The sequence below is a fragment of the Mustela lutreola genome, chromosome 15, assembly GCF_030435805.1.
Source record: "Mustela lutreola isolate mMusLut2 chromosome 15, mMusLut2.pri, whole genome shotgun sequence".
Lineage (NCBI taxonomy): Eukaryota > Metazoa > Chordata > Mammalia > Carnivora > Mustelidae > Mustela > Mustela lutreola.
The window spans coordinates 29,896,900-29,920,163 of NC_081304.1; the positions used below are offsets into that span (position 1 = coordinate 29,896,900).

Sequence of the window (23,264 nt, forward strand, 5' to 3'; positions counted from 1 at the left end):
ATCAGTTGGGAATGAGTAGGTAAATACTACTCACCCTTTTTTTTTTTATGGTTTTTATTTATTGGGCACCTGGGTGGCTCCTGGCTTGGCAGAGAGTCTCTTTGTCCCTCTGTCCCTTACCCAACTCATGGTCACTCTCTTGCACATGGTGCACACGTGCGCTCTCTCTCTCTCTCAAATAAATATGTTTGAAATTTTCAAAAAAAATTTTTTATTTATTTTTGAGAGAGTGAGCAAGAGAGATCACAGAGGGAGAAGGAGAAGCAGACTCCCCACTGAGCGGAAAGCCCAGTGTGGGGCTCAATTCCAGGACTCTCAAATCATGACCTGAGCCAAAGGCCACCCAGGTGCCTCGGTACTATTCACCCTTTAAAAAGAACAAAGTAGTTCTATCTGTACTAACATGGGAAATTGTATATGGTGTATTGAAAAAGTAATTTAAGATATGTGGGTAGTATAATCCTACTTGGGTTCAATCATTTATGTGTTAAAACTAAGGTTCACACCAAGCAGTTAAGGGCAGTCACCTCTGGGAAGAGAGGGAAGATGGATTGGGGACAGAGGAGAGGAGAACTTCTTGACCCATTTCTGCACTTGTTGGAACTTTGCAATGAACATTTTGGTAATTTACAAAATTTATGTGATGATGCATTCTTAGGTTGAAAATTCTTCCATTAAAATTTTAAAAATCCACAAAAGTGGGACAAAGAACTAAAAAGATCCTCCTTTCCATGACCCAATGGCACCGTTGACGTTTTCGGATAAAAGGGAGAAAAGTGAGTCCAGCAGAGTCCACTCCTTAGAAAACAAGATGAACAAGATGGCACGAGGGTATCTTTGGGGAGAAAGAGGACCTGGTTGTGTTTCTCAGGTTCGCTTGGGTCTGTTGCCATTCGCTATCTGACCCTGGGGAAGCCACTGCCCTTGTCTATGGTCCAGTTAGGTTTTCTGCATTTTGCAGGTAGGTGTGACCTACTTCCGTGGAAGAAAGGGCTGGAGAGAAAGAATGCCAAGAAAGGTTCTGCCTGAATGTGCAGTGTTATTGTTAGAATGTCCACAAATGAATGTCAGAACCCAGGGTCTCAGAGGGCCCCCGTTAAATGGAGAACTCTTTGTAAATGCTGACCTCTAAAGGAGGTACCACAGCAAAGGGGGGGGTGGGCATAAAGTAGATAAAACATGAAAGGCCCTGTTGTCCAGTAGAGGAGGGGTGTGTATGTGTGTGTGTGTGTGTGTGTGTGTGTGTGTGAAGCTTCACGTTTATAAAGCAATAAAGGAGAACACTGTCATACAGCATCATTACAGAATTCTGAAGGAACTTAGAGCAATTAGGTTTGGGAAATATTAATTACGAGATACTTTCAGAGTGTAGGAGAGGGTGCATATGCCTGGGCGTGTGCCTGGGTTGTGGGGGAGGTGGCGGAGCAGCGGTGCCAGGAGCGACAGAGCTTTGGGAAGCTTTGTTACTAAGTTCAAAGAGAATGTCTAAAGGGAAAATAAAATCCCCATTTGACTCAGATATGGCTCATTGTCTGAGGCAATGTCAAGAGACACAAGATCAAATCTAGCTTGACACCGTCCAATACTGAACCCAGCAGTCTCTAGAAGCCGTTGCTGCGCGGCAGCTTGGCTAATGAGAAATCTCTGTCCTCTGCCAATGCCTCGGGGGCCCAGCTCTTCCTCTTTGGCAAGCAGGATACAAAGAGAGCTCAAAGCAGAGTGAGGACCTCAAAGGTCACCCCGAACATTCATTCTGCAGGCTCCCCACCAGGCCTTTCCAGAAAACAGATGAGCGTGGTTTTACAGTTCAGCTAGAACAGGAGCCAGAGGCTTCGTGCTTCGACCTGGGGTAGGTTTTAATGAAACCTGAAGGATGTTTCACACCGTTGTCCAGCCATTAGCGGGAGAGGGGGGGGGCGGAGTGCCAAACACCACCAGGCTGTTGCCTCTCGTTTATTCTCTGGGTGTTAAAGGAGCAATTGTAAAATTCAGAGGCAATTAGAAATTAACACTCAGAACCGTCCACGTCAACATCGCGGGCTATTACTAAGTTCACTTTCACCAGGAGGACACATCCCGTTATTTGGGGGACGACGTTTGTGCATTTCAGCGGTTGGGCCTGCAGAACCCGCACGTGGAAGTCAGGTCCTCCCCTGGTGTGTCCTTTCTAATTTGTGAAATGCTTCTTGAACCGGTCCTCTTCCTCCTGTCCCCGCTGCTGCATGCGGGAGTCATCCCAGCAGTCTGGACGCCGAGCTCCCGTCTCCAGCTGTGCCTCCTTCAGGCCATTCCTCATGCTGCCTGAGCCCTCTTTCCAAACTTGAGCTCTGCTTGTCCTTTCAGAGCTCAGGATCCTTTGGTGGCCTTCAGGGCCCGGTCCAGTATCCCCACCGTGCACCCTCCTGACCGCACGTCCTGCGTTGTGCCTCTCTCCACTCCGGCACTTCATCGTGCGCTCTGAGCCAGTGCTGTGGCTACCCAACACTGCGGTGGCCCCTTACAAAGATCGCCCTCCGGCCGCTTTCTGTCCCTGGATTACCTTTTTTGCCAATTACTACTTGTCTCATGTTTTAGCTATACCTGTCACCTCTAGAAAGTGTCCCAAACCTCCTTTGTCTTAGGTACTGTCCCCCACGCACTGGAAGCAGATTGGGTTTACTTCTGTCCCCTGCCCCTTCACTGTACTCGTGTCCCTTCACACAGACTCCTTATGGGTCTGATTCCTTGACTCACCTGGAAAATGCCTTAAAGGTAAAAATCAGAAGCACATCGTTGGTGCTTCATGAATGTGTTATAGGAAAGAATGAATGCATGTAATTTTTTAAAATTTAGTTTGCAAACGTGCATGTGGGTCTTTGTTTTGCCTGATCTGACATGAGTCAAGTCATATCCAGCCTGCTGTGTTCTTAGTAACATGACGAAAATGAATAAAATAAGCAATGTTAGTCATCTAGTAAGTCGAAGACTCTTGCCTCTCTTCCTGGAGTTTCATGAAGTAGTTGTCTAATGGGGCTCCCGTGGTGTTTCTGAATGAAAGCTCCTGCCTTCTTCCAGGTCAGCTGTTGCCAGCAAACCGCAATACACCGAGTCCCATCGATCCTGACACCATCCAGGTCCCGGTGGGTTATGAGCCAGACCCGGCAGACCTTGCCCTCTCCAGCATCCCTGGCCAGGAAATGTTCGATCCCCGCAAACGCAAGTTCTCAGAGGAGGAACTGAAGCCACAGCCCATGATCAAGAAAGCACGCAAGGTCTTCATCCCCGACGATCTGAAGGTAAATTGGAACCGGTCATCAGCCTCGGGCACATGGAGGGTGGGATCAAGAGGCAGATAAGAAGCATGACCTCCAGGAAGATCACATAAGCCAGTGAACAAAGAACTTGTGATTTCTTATCCTATTTCTTGGCATGTGACTCTAGGCAAGTTGCTTTCTCCCTGGGTGTCTTCTGAAATATGCCTTTCATGTCTTGATATAGCACAGAAATAAGGAGAAGCAATAAAGTGTTGGAAAGATTTACAACCCATGAAAAAACCAACCTGGTACTATCTGCAGGGAAGCCTGTGAAAGCCCCATAAAATCAAACCAAAATCTTTCAGGGTTGGAAAGAGAAAGGAAATTATTTGCAAAGGACGTCTGGACCACAAAGTCCTTCAAGGGTTACCTTCCCTAGGGAAATTGATAACCAATTGCTGCCTTTGCCTTATAGACCCCAGGGAGTAACAACCAGAGATAGGATCTCCCTCCACCCTTGGATGACTTGGGTGGGGTTTTCTTAAGGAAGCTTGTAGGTTCGCTTACATATTTATATGTAATGTTTACTCTGTGTCTTAAATAATGATCGCTTGACTATCTCAAGAAAAGGTTAATTCCAGGTGTTTGCTACTATATTGAAAGGACACATTCTTTAGAAGGGAAAATAGATTTACCTTACAAAGTCTGATACAACTTGAAACAAAATTAATCGGACATATTTAATAATAATTGGGAAGAGGATTCTTTCCAAAACTATGCCATGTCCACTAATCCCAAAATAGAACCATTTTGGATTAGCCATGGCTTAGAACTTTTTGTGTTTATGGTTCCTTCCAATCATATGGACAATAGAGATAGATTATATGCATTTGAGGCCTTGAAATCAGGCACAATTAGCCATTTTCTAGCTCCTGATCCCCCATTTCTCAAAACTAACTGTGGTGTGGATGGAGAGTCACTTGTAGGCTGGGCACAGGGGAGTTTGGGACGTGGTCCTAGAACCAGTTTGGACCAGATGACCTGTTTATGCTATCTAGAAAGAGCACTAGGGGAAAAGGAAATCAGCAGATTGAAATCACTGCTGTTATCTACAGACCCGAGATTATCTTGAGTGAGGCAGACTCCTCGAATGTCGGGCTGAAAGGGACCTCAGAGGTTCGTTAGACCAAAATTACCATTTTGCAGTTGAGGAAATGGAGCAGGGAGAGAGGCGAAGTGAGGTGAACACCGCTGGTTTGTGGAAGGCCTGGTCCCTGAGTCTGCCAGTTTCCAGAAATGTCACTGCAGCATGTTGGCTATCACCAGTAGCTGTCACCCTAAGGATCTGAAGAGTGAAGTTCATAGTAGACACACCGTGAAATCTAAATGAGTCTGGGAACTGGTGGTCAGACTGCAAGAGGGGAGAAAGAGCCAGGCGATCAAGTCCTGGCAGCTGAGTCTCTCCATTGAACTGGATGCTTTTCCTCATCTTAGCCATCTGATCCTGCGTGTGTCCTCAAGCTCGTTGTCTTCAACTAACCGGGGAGTCATATGGCATGGGTCTGCTTTTGAACAGAGAGGCGTTTGGAAGGATGATCCTGAGTGGTAGCTCTGACTTGCAGGCAGAACTTGCCAGGGTCTCCAGGTTTACAAGTTCAAAGCAAAGAGCAGGCTTACTGAATAATCCAGGTCACGCTCGCAACCAAGAGGCCATGGGAAAACTGTGTGCTGGAATTATGCATAGTACTCCTGTCACAGCCGGGCCTGACCTTTTCCCATGGCAGGTGGGTAGCAGGCAGGAATGTTCTCCTGCCAAGTGTCCTTGGATATCTTCAGTTGTGAGGGAAGCTTCAGGGCCAGAGATGGTGATCTCACGTGGAAACGAGAAGCAGAGCTGTAACGAACGCAGTTCTTCTGGCAGAGAGGACTGAGCTGGAGTGGGTGGGAGAGGTATTTGTGGCCCCCAGCATGGCACGAGCACGCCAGTCAAGCGAAACGGCCCTGCCAGTAAATGGTCTTCCCCGCAGCTGCCTAAACCCTCCGTGGAACCATTCACTTGAGTTAGCACGCATCTCCTGGGAGAAGTAAGCAGTGTGGGTCCTGGGACTCCTACCTGAGGAATCTGTCTCATCATCTTGACGTCTTCCTATTTGTAACTGTTCATTCATTTGCTTGACAAATATTTTTCAAATGCTTGTGTGTTCCAAGCCCTGGAGATACAGAGAGGTGAGCCAGAACTGCCATTGTTCCTACTCTCAAAGAACTTCTAGTCTGGCAAGAAAAAGGGATCGTTGACTTGTCATGAGGGAGGCAGTGCGGAACACGAGACCTTCGGGAAGATGATGGGGCAGGACTGGGCGGGCCCTTGCTGGGTGTGGCAGTAGGGTAGCCAGATGGCTCTGGGCATAGAGGAGAAGAGGACAGGAATGTAGTGCCGGATTTGTCAGTCCCATTCGGTAGCCTGCTTCCCCCTCCCCCCACCCATTCCATGCTAACAAAGGGGGACTAGCTGCTTTTCTGGCCCATTGCAGTCCTCCGTCCATCATTCGTTCCTGCCTTCTGCGTCCTCCGCTCCACCCCGCCCCCCAGCTCCCCTTCCACCTGAAATGGTCCCCATTCTCCACCTTTCCTAGCTCCCCTGCTTATGTGGACAGGCGAGGCTGGGAATTAAAAACATCTTAGAAGGGAGAAGAGCTCCAAGAGACAGAAAAGTTGGTCGTTATCCTGAGGTCCACTGCTGATTCCCCTGATCGTTGACACCCAGTCGCACACCTCTTCAGTCCAGAGCCCATGGTAGTCTCCCCCTTCCCTCCCCTCCGTCCTGCCCCTGCCTCTGCCATCTCCCAGGGGCTCGTTCTCATGCCCTCCTTTACCTCCTGGGCTCCTGGCCCCCTAGGTCAGGTTCTGATACATTCTAAGCTCCTCTTTTGAATGATCTTGGAAACCACACACTTAAGGAACATGGACTGTGGTAAATTTACCCAGACTGTGGGGTGGGGGGCTTGTGGAATTGGGCCTTACATCAAAGTAATAGAACAGCTGCCATCAGGTCCTCCTACCTCTCTGGAGGCATTTGACTCTCTTTCGGCTCCTCCCAACTCACCCCATGCAGCTGGCCGGGCCTCTCCCCGCTTCCTTCAGTCCCCTGCCTTCGGAAGCACAGACGACAGTGGCGGCGGCACACCTGTCCCGGGCTGATTTACCCAGTTATTCTCCAGAGCACAACCTTCTTCTCTAAAAGAAGGATGCTAGTGCCAGCTACTGGGAAGATCACTTTTTCGGTTTGTTACATATTATTATGAAACAGGTAGAAGGCTGGGAGAGCTTTATAACTAAGATACCGGTACGGGACTGAGTGGCGGGCGGAAGGTGCCTGCGCATGCGCCCTCTCTCACGCTTCCTGTCTCGGGCCGGGGCACACACGTTTGCCCGGGGTAATGGACCGGCATGAGGTTTCTCCACTGGCCCTGGCCCTTCCTTGCAGCCTTGGTCCCAACCCATGTGACCTCCCCCAAAGCCAACTGCCCCTTGTAGTCCTGGGGGAGGGTAAGGACTGTCCTCACCCCCACTTATTCTGGGTGACCTGTAGCTGCGTAACTGGAAGGACTGGCCTAGCTAGGATGGAGGGGTCTGCTGTCGCAAGTCCTTGAAGAGAAAGGGTTGCAAAACACGCCGGCTGGCGCCATAGTTGAACTGGTGAGGCCTAAAAGAAGATTTACAGGGCGCCTGGGTGGCTCAGTGGGTTAAAGCCTCTGCCTTCGGCTCAGGTCATGATCTCAGGGTCCTGGGATTGAGCCCCACATGGGGCTCTCTGCTCAGCAGGGGGCCTGCTTCCTCCTCTCTCTCTGTGCCTGCCTCTCTGCCTACTTGTGATCTCTGTCTGTCAAATAAATAAATAAAAATCTTTAAAAAAAAAAAAAAAAAAAGGATTTACATTTCTTAGTCTTCCTCAGAAAGTTTTCCTTTCTTTCGGCAGATGGAGCAGTGAAGAGCGGGAAGGGACACGATGCACACTTAAGTAGTACCGAGGCAAAGTAAGGCCTAGAGAAGAGTTAAACAGGAAATCAGAGTGAATTATTTAAATGCTAGCCACCAATATGAGCACACTGATCAGTGGTAGGTGGACGTTTTTGGTTTCTTGTTTTTTTAATTTGTTTCTAATTACCGAGACATACATCGGAAAGATAGAAAAGGTGAAAGCTCCGACCTTTCTCCTTGGCATCCCTCCTCCAATTCCCCTTGTAGAGGCACCGCTTTCAAGAGCTTGGTATAAATCCTTCCGGGCCTCTTTCTATGAATATACAATACTGTGATTTTTTAACCAAAGTGGGATGAGGCCATACATATTTATCAGCAAATTGCATTGGTTTCCACCCACGTCGTGGTTTATCATGAACATCTTTTCAGTTCAGCTGGATCATTATTTGTTAACAGCTGCCGAGTATCCTTTTGTATGACTCCACCGTCATGTACTTATTAAATCTCCTACTGATTAGTTTCGCCCCCCCCCCCAGCTCTATTAGAAACAATGCCACAGTAAAAATTCTCTGCCCTTGTCTGTGTGCACACGCATGCAGATGGGCGGAGGCCGAGATCCTAGAAGGGGAGATGCTCTGTCAGTGGCTGTGCATTTCAATAGTTGATAGACATTGCCAAGTCGCCTTGCAACAGTATCCCGTGGACTTCTACCAACAAGCATTGGAGCACCCATGGAAGGAAAGGGTTCTTAAAATAACATTTTCACCAAAGAACACAGAGAGATCTGAAGGTAGTTTAGCGTGTGAAGTTGAGCTGCTTGCTTTCATGCAACCCATGGGGCCCCCCTCATCGGGCACATATTCGGGCAGAGAGGAAGGAGGGACACACCGTGACAGGTGCGTTCTTGCTGCGGGAGGGAAGCTGGGCACACAGCCCTCGCAGTCAGACAGATTGGCACAGACGGTCCCGGAAGGAGTCGCGAGGTGAGAGGTTGGGTCCCTGGTGCCCGGGCACCACCCTGAGCCCGCCCGAGGCTGAAATCTAACGTCTTGTTTCCTTCCCCCTGTGACTAATGAGCAGGACGACAAGTACTGGGCCCGGCGCAGGAAGAACAACATGGCAGCCAAGCGCTCCCGCGACGCCCGGAGGCTGAAGGAGAATCAGATCGCAATCCGGGCGTCCTTCCTGGAGAAGGAGAACTCGGCCCTGCGCCAGGAGGTGGCTGACTTGCGGAAGGAGCTGGGCAAATGCAAGAACATACTGGCCAAGTACGAGGCCCGGCACGGGCCCCTGTAGGCTGGCGGTTTTGTGGGCTGGCTTCCGAATAGATGGACAATGTGTTTCCCGCCCGCCCGATAGCACCACACCTGAAGCAACCTTTCTGACATCAGCACTTTACCGGAGGCGTAAACACAACGGACTCACGTTCTGGTGTACGTGCGCGCGTGCTTGTGCTCCCGTGTGGTCCAAGGCGCGCGCGCGCGTGCCTTTGCACTTGCCATGTTAAGGTAGCCCTCTCGTCGTCTTTCAGTTCCGAAAAAGAAAGGTGCCGTGTTTTTACTGGACTGAGGAGACACCCCCTGACACACACACACCCGTGGGGTCTCCTGCCCCTCCCTCCTCCTCCACTCCTCCCCCTTCCAGCGTCGCTCCCGGGTGACTCCCGCCTACTCTTCCAGGACTGTCTGCTGGGCTTCATCAAGCAGAGTCCTGGTAAACTAGTAGATCTCAGTTGTCAAGACTACGAGCTCTTGTTTCTGTTTAATCTGTAAGTTACCATGCTAATAAGGTGCACAAAAATCACTTAGCACTACACTGCAGCTGTCTCTCTCAGTTATAGGTTGCTTTCCTCATATTTTCAGTTTTGGTGATAATTGTCTTCAAATTTAAAGTGCTGTTTAGATTTACTAGATCCCATATTTACTTACTGCTATCTACTAAGTTTCCTTTTAATTCTACCAACCCCAGATAAGTAAGAATACTATTCTAGAACACAGAGTGTGTTTTTGCACTGTCTGTACCTAAAGCAATAATCCTACTGTACGCTAGAGCATGCTGCCTGAGTATTACTAGTGGGCATAGGATATGTTCCCTACCTAAGAATTCCACTGTCTTTTACAACACGAAAATTACAGTAATGCATTTGAGCATGCCCAGAACATCCCCAGGACAGGGAAGCAGAGGGAAATGCCAGGTCTCAGAACGAGGGGTTAACTTATCAGTGTAGGAGCCAAAAACAACTGCATCTTGGAACAGCTTTTGACATTGATCTGTCTGGTTTTGTTTTCTCCCCTCCCCCAACCCCCCCACCCTCCCCCTTTTCTAGTTGCCTTTTTCCATATCCCTCTTGATACTCGAAACAATTACTTAAGATTCAGTTTTCCCCATTTTTTGTAATATATATATTTTTGTGAATTATACCTTGCTGTTTTTAAAAATCAGTTAATTAAGTTAATAAGTTGATGTTTTGTAAGACCCTTTTTCCTAGTGGTGTCGTTTTTGAATGCTTCATAAATTAATGATTCTGGAGCTTTTGTTTCTTATTTTCTGTTTGCTTTTTGAACGTATGTGCTCTTATAAAGTGGACTTCTGAAAAATGAATGTAAAAGACACTGGTGTATCTCAGAAGAGGAGGGTGTTGTCACAAACTGTGGTTAATCCAATCAATTTAAATGTTTACTATAGACCAAAAGGAGAGATTATTAAATTGTTTAATGTTTATACAGAGTAATTATAGGAAGTTCTTTTTTGTACAGTATTTTTCAGATATAAATACTGACAATGTATTTTGGAAGACATATATTATATATAGCAAAGAGAAAAGGAAAACTATTCCATGTTTTAAAATTATATAGCAAAGATATATATTCATCAATGTTGTACAGAGAAGAAGAGCTTGGGGGTTTTTGAAGTCTTTAATATTTTAAGCCTATCACTGATACATCAGCATGTTTTTTGCTTTAAATTAAAATTTTATGACAGTATCGAAGCTTGGTGTGACGAATCTCGCTCTAAAATATGGAAGATTCTTTCTTGTTTCCTATTAGGTCTCAGAAAGAAGTTAACGTCACCCAAAAGCACAAAGTGGATGTTAGTCAAATATTTATTGGATGATACAGTGTTTTTTTAGGAAAAGCATCTGTCACGAAAATGTTCACTTCAAAGTTACGAATTCCTGGAATGAAATATCACTGCAAGCACCCCAAACAATTCTGTTCTCCTCTGTGGGCACGTGCGTCTTATGCAATATAAGGTTGATATCGGTGTTAAGTGTATGGTTTCTAATTTGATAGGTGTTTTGACTTCAAAGATGATTGTTCTTTTGTTTCACAAAGTTGTGTAATGTCAAGAGATTCTGCTGTTATTGCAAAGAAACAATTTGTGCTAGATTAAAACACCCTTTCATCAATGGGATTTTCTAGTCTCCTGCCTCCAGAGTATCTAATTCTTTAATGACCTGGTGGTCTCCTGGTCAGTCTAGCAGCAGAGCTTCTGTCACAGTGTCCTCATCTTGGGAAACCTGACCAGCAAGATATTCCTAGGAATTTATTCCTACGAATTCATTCCTATGAATTCCAAGGTATTCATTTCGTCCCAGGCCACAGCTGACAACTGATGTGGGAGAGCCTTAGAATCAAAATGCTTTGTTCGGGTATACAACTAGTAAAATAAATAAGACCTTCAGCCAAGTTCTCCAGCAGAACCGAGTAAGTGGTTTTCGGTAAGAGACACGGGTGGATGCACAAAGTTGGCGTTTTTAGAGGTAAAAAGACCAACAGCCAAGAGATTATTAAGAGGCAATCGTTACTAAAACACAGACCAGCAGTATCTTTAAGTGGAGAAGCAATGCACTGTGGACCATCTAAGTTCACTGCCCAGTGAAGTGGTAGCTGAGAAAACTACATTTGAGCACTGGGCGTTCTTGGAATTAGGTGGTTTGTATCAAACGAGGATCGCGGAAGAAACACAAAGATCATAATAAAACTCCTCCTTTGGTGTGCCGGGAAAGGTTTCAGAAAACCTACCTCATTTTAAAATTTAAGAAACTTTGGAGTTTGTACGCAGGCCTTCTATGTAGGTCATTGTCAGCACACACACGTGAACGCTCATTCCTGGACTCCCTGCTTTCTGTCTAGGGCAGTTAACTAGTAAATAAGGCAGTTCTGCTAAATGACGTGGGAAGCCATGGCCTGATCTGGAACAACTCAGATCAACCAGGGTCAAATGAGTTCTGCAGACTGCAGCTATTAAAAATCCTGTTGTCATTTTTCACCTTTTCATCATAAGCATCTTTCAGAGATTAATTACTCAGCCATTAAAAATGAATCCAAATCATATTATGCCAACATCATTTAGACACAATTTGGAAGGAGCGGCCCAGGACTTCCTGACAAGGTCACACTGTCCTTTCTGTGGACTAGACTTGCAGCGGAAGGCAAAAACTAATCAACCTGGCCTGGCCTGCTTCTCCTGCCACTTGAGGCTATAGGGACGGGGTGGGAGGGCTGTATATTGATTGTTTCCTCCTTTTGAGACAGTGGCCACCTTCAGACCATCCAAAACACCCAGTGGGCAAGACTGTGATGGGCCTTTCATCTTCCAGTGCGACAGGCCTGTGTGAAGCCATTCCTCAATGCAGAATGACTGTTGGTTCCAGGAGAGTGTGAATGGGATCTGGGGGGGTGCTGTACTAAGGTAACCCACAGTTTCCTCCAGTGAGTCATTACGGGTTTTGTGAGGGAACACACAATAATTCTTTTTTCTTAAAGGTCTTATTTATTTGAAAGAGGGAGAGAGTGAGAGAGAGAGAGAGCATGAGAAGGAGGAGGGTCAGAGGGAGAAGCAGACTCCCTGCTGAGCAGGACCCTGGGATCGTGACCTGAGCCGAAGGCAGATGTTTAACGGCCTGAGCCACCCAGGAGCCACATAAAACACACAATAATTCTAAAGGTGCATTTAAAAGGTCTTGGGTCTGATTTTGGAAGAGTCGAAAAGAATTCTAGGTGGAGCCCCTTTCCTCCATCCCCCCTACCCAGCACATAAAATAATGGGCATTCTGTAATATGCAGAGTTATGCTTATTTTTTTCTGATATTTTATCTAATTTTCCCCTTAATGTTCCTTTTAGGAAAACTCAGATTTTAGCAGAGTTCATCAGGGCAATCCCAAGGCAGGCTGACTTGGCCTGCTTACCTGAGTGGAGTGCAGAGGCCGGGATTTAACCCGGGGTCAGCAAGCTGCAGGTGATGGGAGACTGTGTATGTGGTCAGCCTCTTCTGTTCCCAGTGTGCCAGCTTCCTGCCAAGGCTCCTGGGGCTCCCTGGAGAGGCTGTGGTCTCTTCCTGCTTTTCTCTACAATTAATAATGTCACTTCAAAAATGAGCAAAGCCTTATCCTAGATCTTGACTGAATTGGACTTGGCAACTGGTACCTTTTGCAGTGGGCCAAGTGTGTGTATGGGTAGAGGAGAGAGTGTGTGTGTGTAAGTATTTAAGTCAAATCATAAATCTTTAATTTGGGAGCACCTTACCAAACCCAAGAGTAACCATAACCATTATCCTTCTGGCAACACCACAAAGACCGCATCTGTTAAACAGGTAAAAATTCACATGAGGCCAGTTTAATTGTCACACCATGATATTGGTGGTGTTTATGCTATTAAGCCCAAACCTTTAACTGTCTTTTATTAATGCTTAATAAACTTTGAATGTTTTCCTTTCTTTCATGTATTTTTGTTGATAGTCTACTAGAAATTAGACTCTGTTCCCAATCCTTTCACCAAGAGACCATTTATAGAGATTAATTACATTGATGATAAATAATAATACCATGTCATCAGTGATGCATTACTATTTATTCAGTACTTCTGTGCCAGGCACTATGATAAACACTTATGTGGCATATTTGATTTAATCCCATATCAACTCTGTAAGATGGGGGTTATTATTGTTGTTCCCAGATATTATTGTTGTTCCCAGATAATATTATAATAATATTATTATTGTTTCTCCCAGAGAAAAGAGAAGGTTAAGCAACTTGTCTAACATTATATAGCCAGAGGTGATAGAAATGAATTCTGGCCCATTGGATGGGCATCAATAGAGAGCTGCCTCCCCAAAACCAGTCGTGGTTGGATGTATACAAATTGACTGGGAACATACCCCAGGACTACAGATCCAGCAATTCTGAGTCAGTAGGAAGAAAATGAATTGTTTAAGGGCTTCCAGCTAACTCCCATGTGTGGCCAAGGAGCTGGAAGCAAGGATTCGCAGACTTGACCTTAATCTGAGTTCGTGACTCTTGGGGGATCCAGGCAGAAGCTTCAAAATTTCCATAACTACCTAAAATTGTATGCAACTTTTTGCGTATAAACCTGTTTTTCTATAGGGAAGAGCCACAGCTTCCCGCACTCCCCCAAGGAATCTGTGACTCGAGATGGAATGAAAACCCCCACTTATGGCCTTCTAGCAGGGCTGACGCAGCGCGGTGGCAGCCGGCCCTGCAGCCCACCACACTCCTCTGGGAAGCTCCAAACACCAGCACCGCATGGGCTGCAGCCCCAGCCAAGGAGCTCAGCATCTTGGGCACGAGAGAAGGGGACTCTGTGGTGAGGAGCTCGGTGAGTCAAATCTGTCACTTAGCAGGTGTATGACCTTGCACAGCACAAAGCATTTTTTAACCCGAATGTCCTCATCTGTGAGATGAAGGTGTAATTTCCCCCTCTGAGGGTTGCAGGGATGATTTTATAATACACACCATTGGCCCTCAACAAAGATCTGCCCTGGGGGCCCAGGGAGGAGACTGTGGGCTGGGAGGAATTTTTCCAATTCACTCTCTTAGATTTGTTGTTCCTTCAAAGAGGACAGAAAACAATTCTCCTGTTCAGAAGAAGGAGCAGGAGGCTGGAGGTGTGGGAATGAGGGGGGCTACATGGATGGGGCTTCATGTTCTGACAACCCTAAGGGATCATAGCTTTGTGCATAGGGCGGTCGGTATCCATCCACTCTGTGGCAGCTTCCCATTTAGATCAGGCAGTTACACGTGAGGGTTCAGCTCTACTCTTTCTTTCTTTCTTTTTAAGATTTTATTTGAGATAGAGAGATCACGAGCAGAGGAGAAGGGAAGAGAGAGAAGCAGACTCCCTGCTGAGCAGGGAGCCTGATGTGGGACTCCACCCCAGGACCCTGGGATCAGAACCTGAGCTGAAGGCAGACACTTAACTGACTGAGCCACCCAGGCGCCTTCTACTTTCACGATCAAACACCTTTCTCCTCTCTCAGGGGAGTAGGCGCAATGACCCTAAGATTCTCTTTGTGCGACCGATTTTGTATCTGGCAACTTCCAATCTCTTAGGGGAGAGGACTGCCTCCCCACGCCTGGGGAGGCTTTGGCCTCTAACATGGCAGGAACCGATAGGAAGCCCCGTCATTCACAAGCACTCTGTCCCCCAGGGCCCATCACATGCTGCCTAAGTGGGATGGCTCATCTGTTCACACTTAAAATAGGACAAACTGCCCGACCATCAACCCCCCTCTTCAAAGCATATGAATTAAGTTCCCGCTTCGAAAATCACTGGCTTAGAAGTCTCTTTGAGCATCTTTAGCCAGCCGGGTGAGAATTATTGAAATCTTCCTTTGTACTCAGAAGATGGCTTCTTGCTAATAAATCAAAAGGACCCTTTAGAGAAGAAAGGCCCGAGTGAAGATGGTGGTGAGGTTCCTCTGCCTTTCTGGGCTTTGAGTCAGTGAGGACTTGGGTCTAAAGGCCGCTGTCTCTAGCTTCTTTGCAGCCTCCCAAACCCAGCTCAGTGCCAGGAAACAACAGGACAAGCTCACAGTCGCTGAGTCCTAAACTACTTCGACCTGCCACATCTCATTTAATCCTTATGGTATGAAATCGGTGGTATTATTATCCCTGTTTTGCAGATGAAGAGCAGACTCAAGAAAGAAGTCAGCAGAATTTAAACCCAGGTCAAAACCCTGATTTGAGAGTTTGTGTTCTACACCACTCCACTCCACTGTTTGTTCAGAGCTCAGCAAAGGCAGAAGGCAGTTGCCGTGGTCAGGAGGGTGAGCGGGGAGCAGGTGGGCCCGGACTGGAATCCCAGACCCATTCATCACCATCCATGCAACATGGACAATTCACCAAATCACCCTGAGTTTTATCTGTAAAGTGGGTATCACAGTCCCTTGTAGGGTTTTACCAGGATTAAGTGAGAACGTGCTCAGAGTGTCGTAAGAATTCAACAAATGCTTGCTTTTTTAATAGTCATCGTGATTGTTAATAAATATTGCTTGATCTGGTTTCTCTGGTATGCGCTACAACAGAGTTGGGCCCTATATTGCATATTTAAGTGGATGCATTTTCATTCTGCAAATACTCGATTCAAGAGCCACTGCTATGTTTTTGAGAAATTCCAGTTCTGCAGGGGTGAGTAAACGGGGGAGAGAGCGCGGCCACTTCTTGATCCAAACTGTGCGTCGGAGACGGATTTTATAAACATAAAATTCATGAAGCCTGAATTTTAATTTTAATTTTAAGCCAACTATGCTGCCTTGGATATTGTTGGTATTTTGCAGACCTTTATTTTAACCAGGGTACTGAATGGTACTAAATGCTGACACCTGTAGCTTGGGGTCATTCGTCCCTGTCTTACATTTCTGAAGGGCCTCAAATGAAGATGTCTGATTTGTCACTAAATGAATATATATTCACAGAAATAGAATGATAACTTTTTTTTAAAGATTTTATTTATTTATTTGACAGACAGAGATCACAAGTAGGCAGAGAGGCAGGCAGTGGAGGGGGGTAGGGGGAAGCAGGCTCCCCGCTGAGCAGAGAGCGCGATGTAGGACTCGATCCCAGGACCCTGGGATCATGACCTGAGCCGAAGGCAGAGGCTTTAACCCACTGAGCCACCCAGGCGCCCCTAGAATGATAACTTTTTGAGTAACTTTCCTCGGGCACTTCTTCATCTATTGAAATATACCCTAAGATTAATAAACCAGAAGTGGTCCTAAGCCTCCCCTCTACCTCTGATGGGGAGCAGGGTGGGTGTGGGAGGGCTCTGCAGGGAAGGGGACTGTGGAGCAGGGAGAGGAAAAGCAGGAGTTTGTCAAAGATGGGGAGGGATATTCCAAGTAGCAGCACAGAGGCTGAGAGCCAAGAACTCCCCTGGGAGTGATAGGACTGTCAGAGTATGGCGTATGAGGGGGGAGAGTGACAGCAAGTGAGGTATGGCCAGACCATGAACGTCCTTGCATACCATCTTAAGGCCTTTGGACTTTATCCTGATCAGGAGAATGACATAAGCAGTTCCTGGATTAGAAAGATGATACTGGCAGCTACTCGGAAGATGGATCGCTGGGAATTAGGAAGAATTGGAGGCCGAGGGAACTTTCTACATTAGTCTCTGAATAAGGCTCTAGGGATGAGATGGATGGATAGATTCAAGAGCTATTTAGGGAGCTGGAATCCATGGGGTTTGGTAGAAGAGTCAAGGACAGCTTGAAGGTTTCATGACATGATCTCAGTTGATCAATGGTTCACGGCCAGGAAAGCACAGAAGGATCATCCAGGGTGGGAAGGAGCTTGTAAAAATACCCATGCCTGCACCACCCTGAGATTTGCAGAATTCTGGGGGGGGGGGGGGGGGGGCGGGCAGCCTGTCTTCCTTAGAAAGCTCTCCAAGTTTATTCTCCTTTGTGCTCCCTGATTGAACAACACTCATCGAGCCTCAAAAGACCCCAAGGGGAATGTGGATCAGAAATCACAGCTTCCACCTTTCACTTAAAAAAAATTTTTTTTTTTTTTAAACACCCTAAGGCTTAAAAAGGCTTAATTTTGAACCCAGAATTTCTGGAGCAGAGTGCGAATGCCAGAATTTGTACTCATGCTTTTTGGACTCCAAGTCCTTTATCATTCCAGATATGCTGATTCTTGCCCATTAACCCTATACACTCCGGAGTGTGGCTGATATGCTTGTACTTCATAAGCCCCATATCCATCCACAGCTGCCTAAAACCAGGATGGACCTCTAACCCTCAGAGAAGCGCCTCCATCAAATCAAACTTTGCTGCTCGTTTGAACCACTTGGGAGGGGAGGCTTAAAAAAAACATCCTAATTCTCAGGTCATACTTCGAACCGGTTGTATCAGAATCTGCTGGGTGGGGTGGAATTCAGACGTCAAGGTTAAAAAACTTTCTCAGGTGATTCCAACTGCATCTTGTGAGTCAGTGACCTTAGTTCTTGCTGCTCTCTAAGTGCGGTCCTGCGTCACCTGGGAGCCTGCAAGGAGCATAGACTCTCGGGTCCCACCCCAGACTTATTGGATCACAATCTGCGCTTTAACAAGATCTCCAGGTGATGCCTGCGCCGGCTGCGGTTTTCAAAACCCTCCTCCAAAGAGCCATGGAGGAACGGAATACATCAGTGGACGAGGCCATGTAAACGAGTAAAAACCTTTGTGAACCCGCAAAGTTTAGGCCACTCTGGTTTTTGCTTTTCTTGATGTTTAATCGTTCAGCCTCCCCTGCATTCAGCACGATCTCCAGCATTATAATTACTCCCACCACCACCACCACCACCACACCTTTAATTGGGCCAACCTGAGCAGACTTCTGTTTCCTGCAACCATGGGTACCACGAGAGGCTAGCTATTTAAAAATTTCCTTTGGTTGGGGCACCTGGGTGGCTCAGTGGGTTAAGCCTCTGCCTTTGGCTCGGGTCATGATCTCAGGGTCCTGGAATCGAGTCCCACATCGGGCTCTCTGCTCAGTAAGGAGCCTGCTTCCCTCTGCCTGACTCTCCGCCTACTTGTGATCTCTGTCTGTCAAATAAATAAAAATCTTAACAAAAAAAAATTTTTCCTTTGGTTGGAATATACCAACGTGCTTTGCAGCGTGCGTCATTAGCATAGCAGGAGCACGTAAGTCTGCGTGCCGTCATTAGCATAGCAGGAGCACGAAAGTCCTTGCTGGGGTTTCGGCACTGTCTCAGAAGACCGTCCCTCGAGTGCCGTGTTTCTCGATCAAGTTCACCGGCGACCTGCGGCATTCGCAGGTCAGTGACCATGTTCCTCTTTAAGTCGGGCGTAAGGAAGCAGCCTGGAAATAGTACCTGTTTGGGCGCGGAGTCAAACCTGGGTTCAAACAAATACTCCTCGAGCACTCGCTGCAGAAAAGCGCTTTTTAGCTGGTAACGTTATATACTTCGTCTTTCTGAACCTCGGGGTCGTTTCAGGCCATCTCAATGTTGGTGGCGTTAAGCAAGACAACATAGATTAAGCACGTAGCAAGTTGGAGTAGCAGATACTCAACTAGTGTTGGTTCGAACCCTCCTGCTGCCCAACCCCCAACCGCACCCCCTCCCCCACCTTGACCTTGCAGAAGATGAATAAGGAGCTCCTGCGTGCGGTCGTGGTTTCCTGTCCTCTCTCTGGGCTTTGAAAGTCAAAGGAATAACACCACAGGCTGAGGCACTTGGCGCTTTAATCCCTGAGGGTTGATTTCCTTGCAAGGTTTCTACCCTAACGTAGTACGCGAGAGGGAGTGGATTGAGGAAGGAATCTCCGGGAATCTCGCATCCATGCTCCTTCGCTTACGATGAGGAATCAGGCACTGGTTGGTAGAGGCTGGAGTCCACCCCAGGGTTGCAAACTCCTGCTACTGCCCATGCAGTAACATCAGCCTTGCACCTAAGAACGGGATCCCATCTTGAACCTTCACTCAGAGATACACTGATAGAGTGGAGGGACTTTTGAACCCCATAATCACTCACATGTGAAAGCCTCCCCAAATTTGCACGTGCTTACGTAACCCTGGGGTGCTTGCTTTACGATCTTCTAGATGCATCCCCCGCCCATAGATTGCAGCCCCGAGACCCCTTCCAGCTAGAAATTCTGAAGCCACGACTGAAAATGAATCCCAGGACAGGAAGAGCGCGGATCTGTGCCGTTCGATTTGAACCTGCAGCGCGAAGCGGGCTGGGGACCATGAGGTCTTCCTAGGGGTTCCTGAAGATGGGCTTCCAGCGGGAGTCCGAAGAGTGCAGCTACAGCCCATGTTTCCTTCCTGTCCTGTCCCTCGGCCGTGTCTGGAGGCTCGAGAGATGCTCTAGGAAGGAAAGTCCTCTTCATGAATGTGTCACTCCGAGGAGGACGCCCTCCTGTGGGATGAGGATCCCACCATGTCTGAACACCCTGGTCAGGTTCCCTCCGTCCGCCCAGCCGGCCCTTTCAGCACCCCCTGTGAGGTCCCCCTCGGAGAATAAATAAGGAAGCGGAGGGTTAGCCAGAGCAAGCCTTGTCCAAATTCAGAGAGCAGCGGGCAGTCTGTGCTGCAGAGCACATTTTGACGGCTCTTCCTCCCTGGAAGGGAGGGTGGGGACGTGTTCTCACCTCCGCCAGCCGCCTGCATCTCTTCAGTGCCCTACAAACACACCCCAGCTTCCTCAGCTATAAGTAATGAATTCTGAATCAATAAGAAAATGATAAATGCCTTGGCCAGGGGGCTGAGTCCCCAGCCTGCACCCCGGGGGCTTTCCCCTCTACCCCACCACTTCTGAGATCAAAGGTCATGATTGGTGCCTGAGGACACACAGCCCCCCCCCCCCCACACACACCGTTGATTTTTCATCTGAGATACGTCTGCCTTTCCTAAAAGGAATCTTCCCTACCTATAACCTTATTCTCCTCTTCCTATCTCTTTTCTTCGTAGCTTTGAAGGCCTGCAAATGAGCGCCCTTTGATAGGGCTCCCTAGACAGCCTGAAGAAGCCCCTCCCTGTCCTCCACCCTCCCTACTTCCCGTCGTGGGCGCAGGAGGCCCTGCAGAAATCCCTTCCACCTTCTTTCAGGTTCCCCGGCCCCCTGTCGCTTCCCCAGAACTACAGAGGGAAGTGGACTCCTACCAAAGCCTTATGAAAAGGTACCCTCAAAAGACCAAAGTGCCTTTCTTTCCTCTGAAAGAACATGAATCCCTGAAATAGAGGGGGGGAAAAAAAAAAAAAAAAAAAACAACTTAAAAGCAGAGAGGAGGTAGGGGAGCAAGAAGATGCGACTTCCCTTGGTCTCACAGTTCTCAGTGGGAAGCCTGGAATGGAGCTATTTGTGCACAAGACAGACACGCGCCTTCTACCTTTCCCTTCTCCCCCTCTCCCCCTCGGGTGCGGTAGTGGAGGGGGCACGTGAGTGCGGGGATGTGGAAACCAGCTGGGAAAGACCATAGGAAAAATCAAGGGTGGAGGAGATTCAAGGCTCCAGAGAGGTGGACGGTATGGGAGAAGCCCAGACTGCCCGGCCCCCTGACTGTGACTTGTGCAGACACCATGGCTGACTCTCTTAAACAGTCCCCATTCACCAACATGTCTGTGTGAACAGGAAGCCCTGTTCCCATTGGCAGAAATCCACCCCAAGGCACTTTTAGGATCACACGATAATGTCTGAGTCAGGGGATGCCTTTGAGATATTTCGTCTGGCAAATCCTTTCATTTTTCAGACAAGAACATTGTCCAGGGAAGGCAAGTGACTTGCTGAATGTCACACACAGCAAAATACAAGCATAGCAACCCCTCCTTCAACAGATCAAGCACGCTGTCTCTTGCTATTTTCTATGTGGACCCAAGGGGCAAAGATGATCTGATCCTAGCTTTGCTGATGGATGATAAATGGAGGCACGAAGAGCCTGACTCCTTCAGCATATGGTCTTCTAGGCTTTAGCAAGTGTCCAAATGCTACCCAACTTCAATGTCACTTTTTCCCATGAAATCTCTAGGCTCCTGGTTAGAAGCAGCCATTCCTTCCTCTGAACCCCACCCCGGTTCCAACCCAAGCTCTCCATCCACCCCGGTCTTACAATGCCTAACTCCCTGCGATGATACCTTTGTCCACAACTTAAGATGTCAGCATCTTTGAGGGCAGAGATTAGGTTATGGATTGCAACCAAACCTAATTTCCAACCAATGCAATGTATAATCCTTATTCTTTAATGCATTCCTATAATTTTAAAAAAGATTTTATTTATTTATTTATTTGAGAGAATGCGCAAGTGCATGGCCACAGCAAATGGGAGAGGAGCAGAGGGAAAGGGAGAGAGAGGCAGAGAATCCCAGGCTGACTCCATTCTGAGGGCAGAGCCCCACCTGGGGCTTGATTTTACAATCCCAAGATCATAAGCGGATGATGGATGCTTAACCAGTTGAGCCACCCAGGTGCCCCTGCATTTCTGTATTTTTATATTCTTTGTGCAGAGTTTAAAAAAACCCCACAAAGTTTAAAAGAAAAACAATGATTTGATCTCAGAACACTGATTCCATGAAGCCCGCCTTACCACATTGATCTTCCCCCAAACAATGCTTCCAGGGACAGATGCATACCAAGGTCTGGATGGGGGGCTCAGAGCAGGATGGATTAGCCCTAGGTGTGGACAGTAAGGGTACATTGTTTGAAGTGATTTTATTTTATTTTTTAAGATTTTATTTATTTGAGAGAGAGAAAGAGGCAGAGAGAGAATACAAGAGGAGGGGAAGGGCAGAGGGAGAAGCAGACTCCCACTAATCAAGGAGCCAGATGTAGGGCTCAGCCCCAGGAACCTAGGATCGTGACCTGAGCCAGAGCCAGACGCTTAACCAACTGAGCCACCCAGGCACCCCTGAAGTGATTTTTAAAATGATAATGTCAAAAAGGGGCACCTGGGTGGCTCAGTGGGTTAAAGCCTCTGCCTTCGGCTCGGGTCATGATCCCAGGGTCCTGGGATCAAGCCCAGCATCGGGCTCTCTGCTCAGCAGGGAGCCTGCTTCCCCCTCTCTCTCTGCGTGCCTCTCTGCCTACTTGTGATCTCTGTCTGCCAAATAAATAAATAAAATCTTTAAAAAATAATAATGTCAGTGTTCTCTGTTTTTCAGCCATTTTTCTGTTCTTATGGTAGAAAAAGTTTCAGTTTTTACCAAATATGATAGGAATTATGATGAATTTTCTGCTGAAGGTATTTTAGTGGAAATTTTCAACTGTGGAGACTTTGGAACGCTCTTAGATAAATCCTGAAGGGAAACAAAAACATGGAAAGTACTATAATTTCTGGAATTTATTGAGAAGTGAGCTGTTTTATGTATCTCTGCCAAGCTTGCCCAGATGAAGATTGTAAAATCCCTGTTTGTAAATCTGTTACTTTGTGTGAAAGAAAGTTTCGAAATTAAAATTGGTTTAAAAAAAATTGATTAACCAGGAGTAAAGAAAATGGGCCTGACAAATCTGGCTACTGAACGTGAGTTTGCAAAGACTAATTTTGACAAAATCACCGACAAATTTACAAAAGGTAAGGAACAAACATAGAATTTGTAATATTCTTTCTCATTAATTGCAACAGACAAAACGTGCAGGTATGTACATTTTTCCTTTACAAGAAAATACATCGGTAAAATTTTTAAAAGTATTAGTCTGGTACTATTCCTCTTTTTCCTCATTTTTTTTTTTTTTTTGTTATTATTGATGTGATTATGTGTATGACATTCAAGGAGAGAAAAATTTCGCAGTTTTCTGCCATTATTATTGGTTTTAAAGTAATTGTTTTGTACAGAGACAAGGAGGCTAAAATGACCCATTCTGAGTACATCTCTGGGTGCTCCCCCACCCCCTCTGCTGCCCCCCCCACCCCCGCACTGCCCCTTCTCACTCCGTCCCCCCATGGTGAAGACAATTTCCTCTTAATCCTCCAAGAAGACTTGCCCCACCCACCCCTCACAGAATCTTGGAAATGAAGCTCCTATGAGGCTGTTTCTGGCTAGTTAAGGTTTATTAGTTGTGTCTTCCCTATTAAATTGTAATTGCCTTGGCTCTGGGTCCTTGTCCATTTTTACAAGGCGAAAAGAGGGATACAATATCCTCCCTTGGAATCCCCTGTATGAGAAGGTTTCTCCACCTCCACACTACTGACATTTGAGGCCAGAAAATTCTTTCTGGTGAGGGCCACCCTGTGCATCATAGAATGTGTCACAGCACCCCTGGCTTCTTCCCTCCAGATGTCAATGGCACTCTTCCCACCCTCCCCCTCCCAAGGCG

At 47.1% G+C, this 23,264-nt stretch overlaps 2 protein-coding genes across 3 annotated transcripts in view; one reads left to right on the forward strand and one right to left on the reverse strand.

The window, feature by feature from the left end:
* HLF (HLF transcription factor, PAR bZIP family member) overlaps positions 1-10,625 on the forward strand; it is a 52,407-nt gene extending 41,782 nt beyond the window's left edge. The window contains exons 3-4 of one of the 2 annotated variants that reach the window (XM_059148166.1): positions 3,055-3,275; positions 8,289-10,625. In XM_059148166.1, the coding sequence (XP_059004149.1) occupies positions 3,055-3,275; positions 8,289-8,507 (440 nt within the window). In that variant the 3' untranslated portion in view covers positions 8,508-10,625. The remainder of the gene's footprint in view (positions 1-3,054; positions 3,276-8,288) is intronic. The other variant, XM_059148167.1, reaches the window with a different exon arrangement.
* An 8,001-nt stretch (positions 10,626-18,626) lies between these two features.
* Positions 18,627-23,264, reverse strand: part of MMD (monocyte to macrophage differentiation associated) — a 64,340-nt gene continuing 59,702 nt past the window's right edge. Inside the window, exon 7 of the mRNA XM_059148498.1 lies at positions 18,627-19,324. Within this exon, the coding sequence (XP_059004481.1) occupies positions 18,986-19,324 (339 nt within the window). The 3' untranslated portion in view covers positions 18,627-18,985. The remainder of the gene's footprint in view (positions 19,325-23,264) is intronic.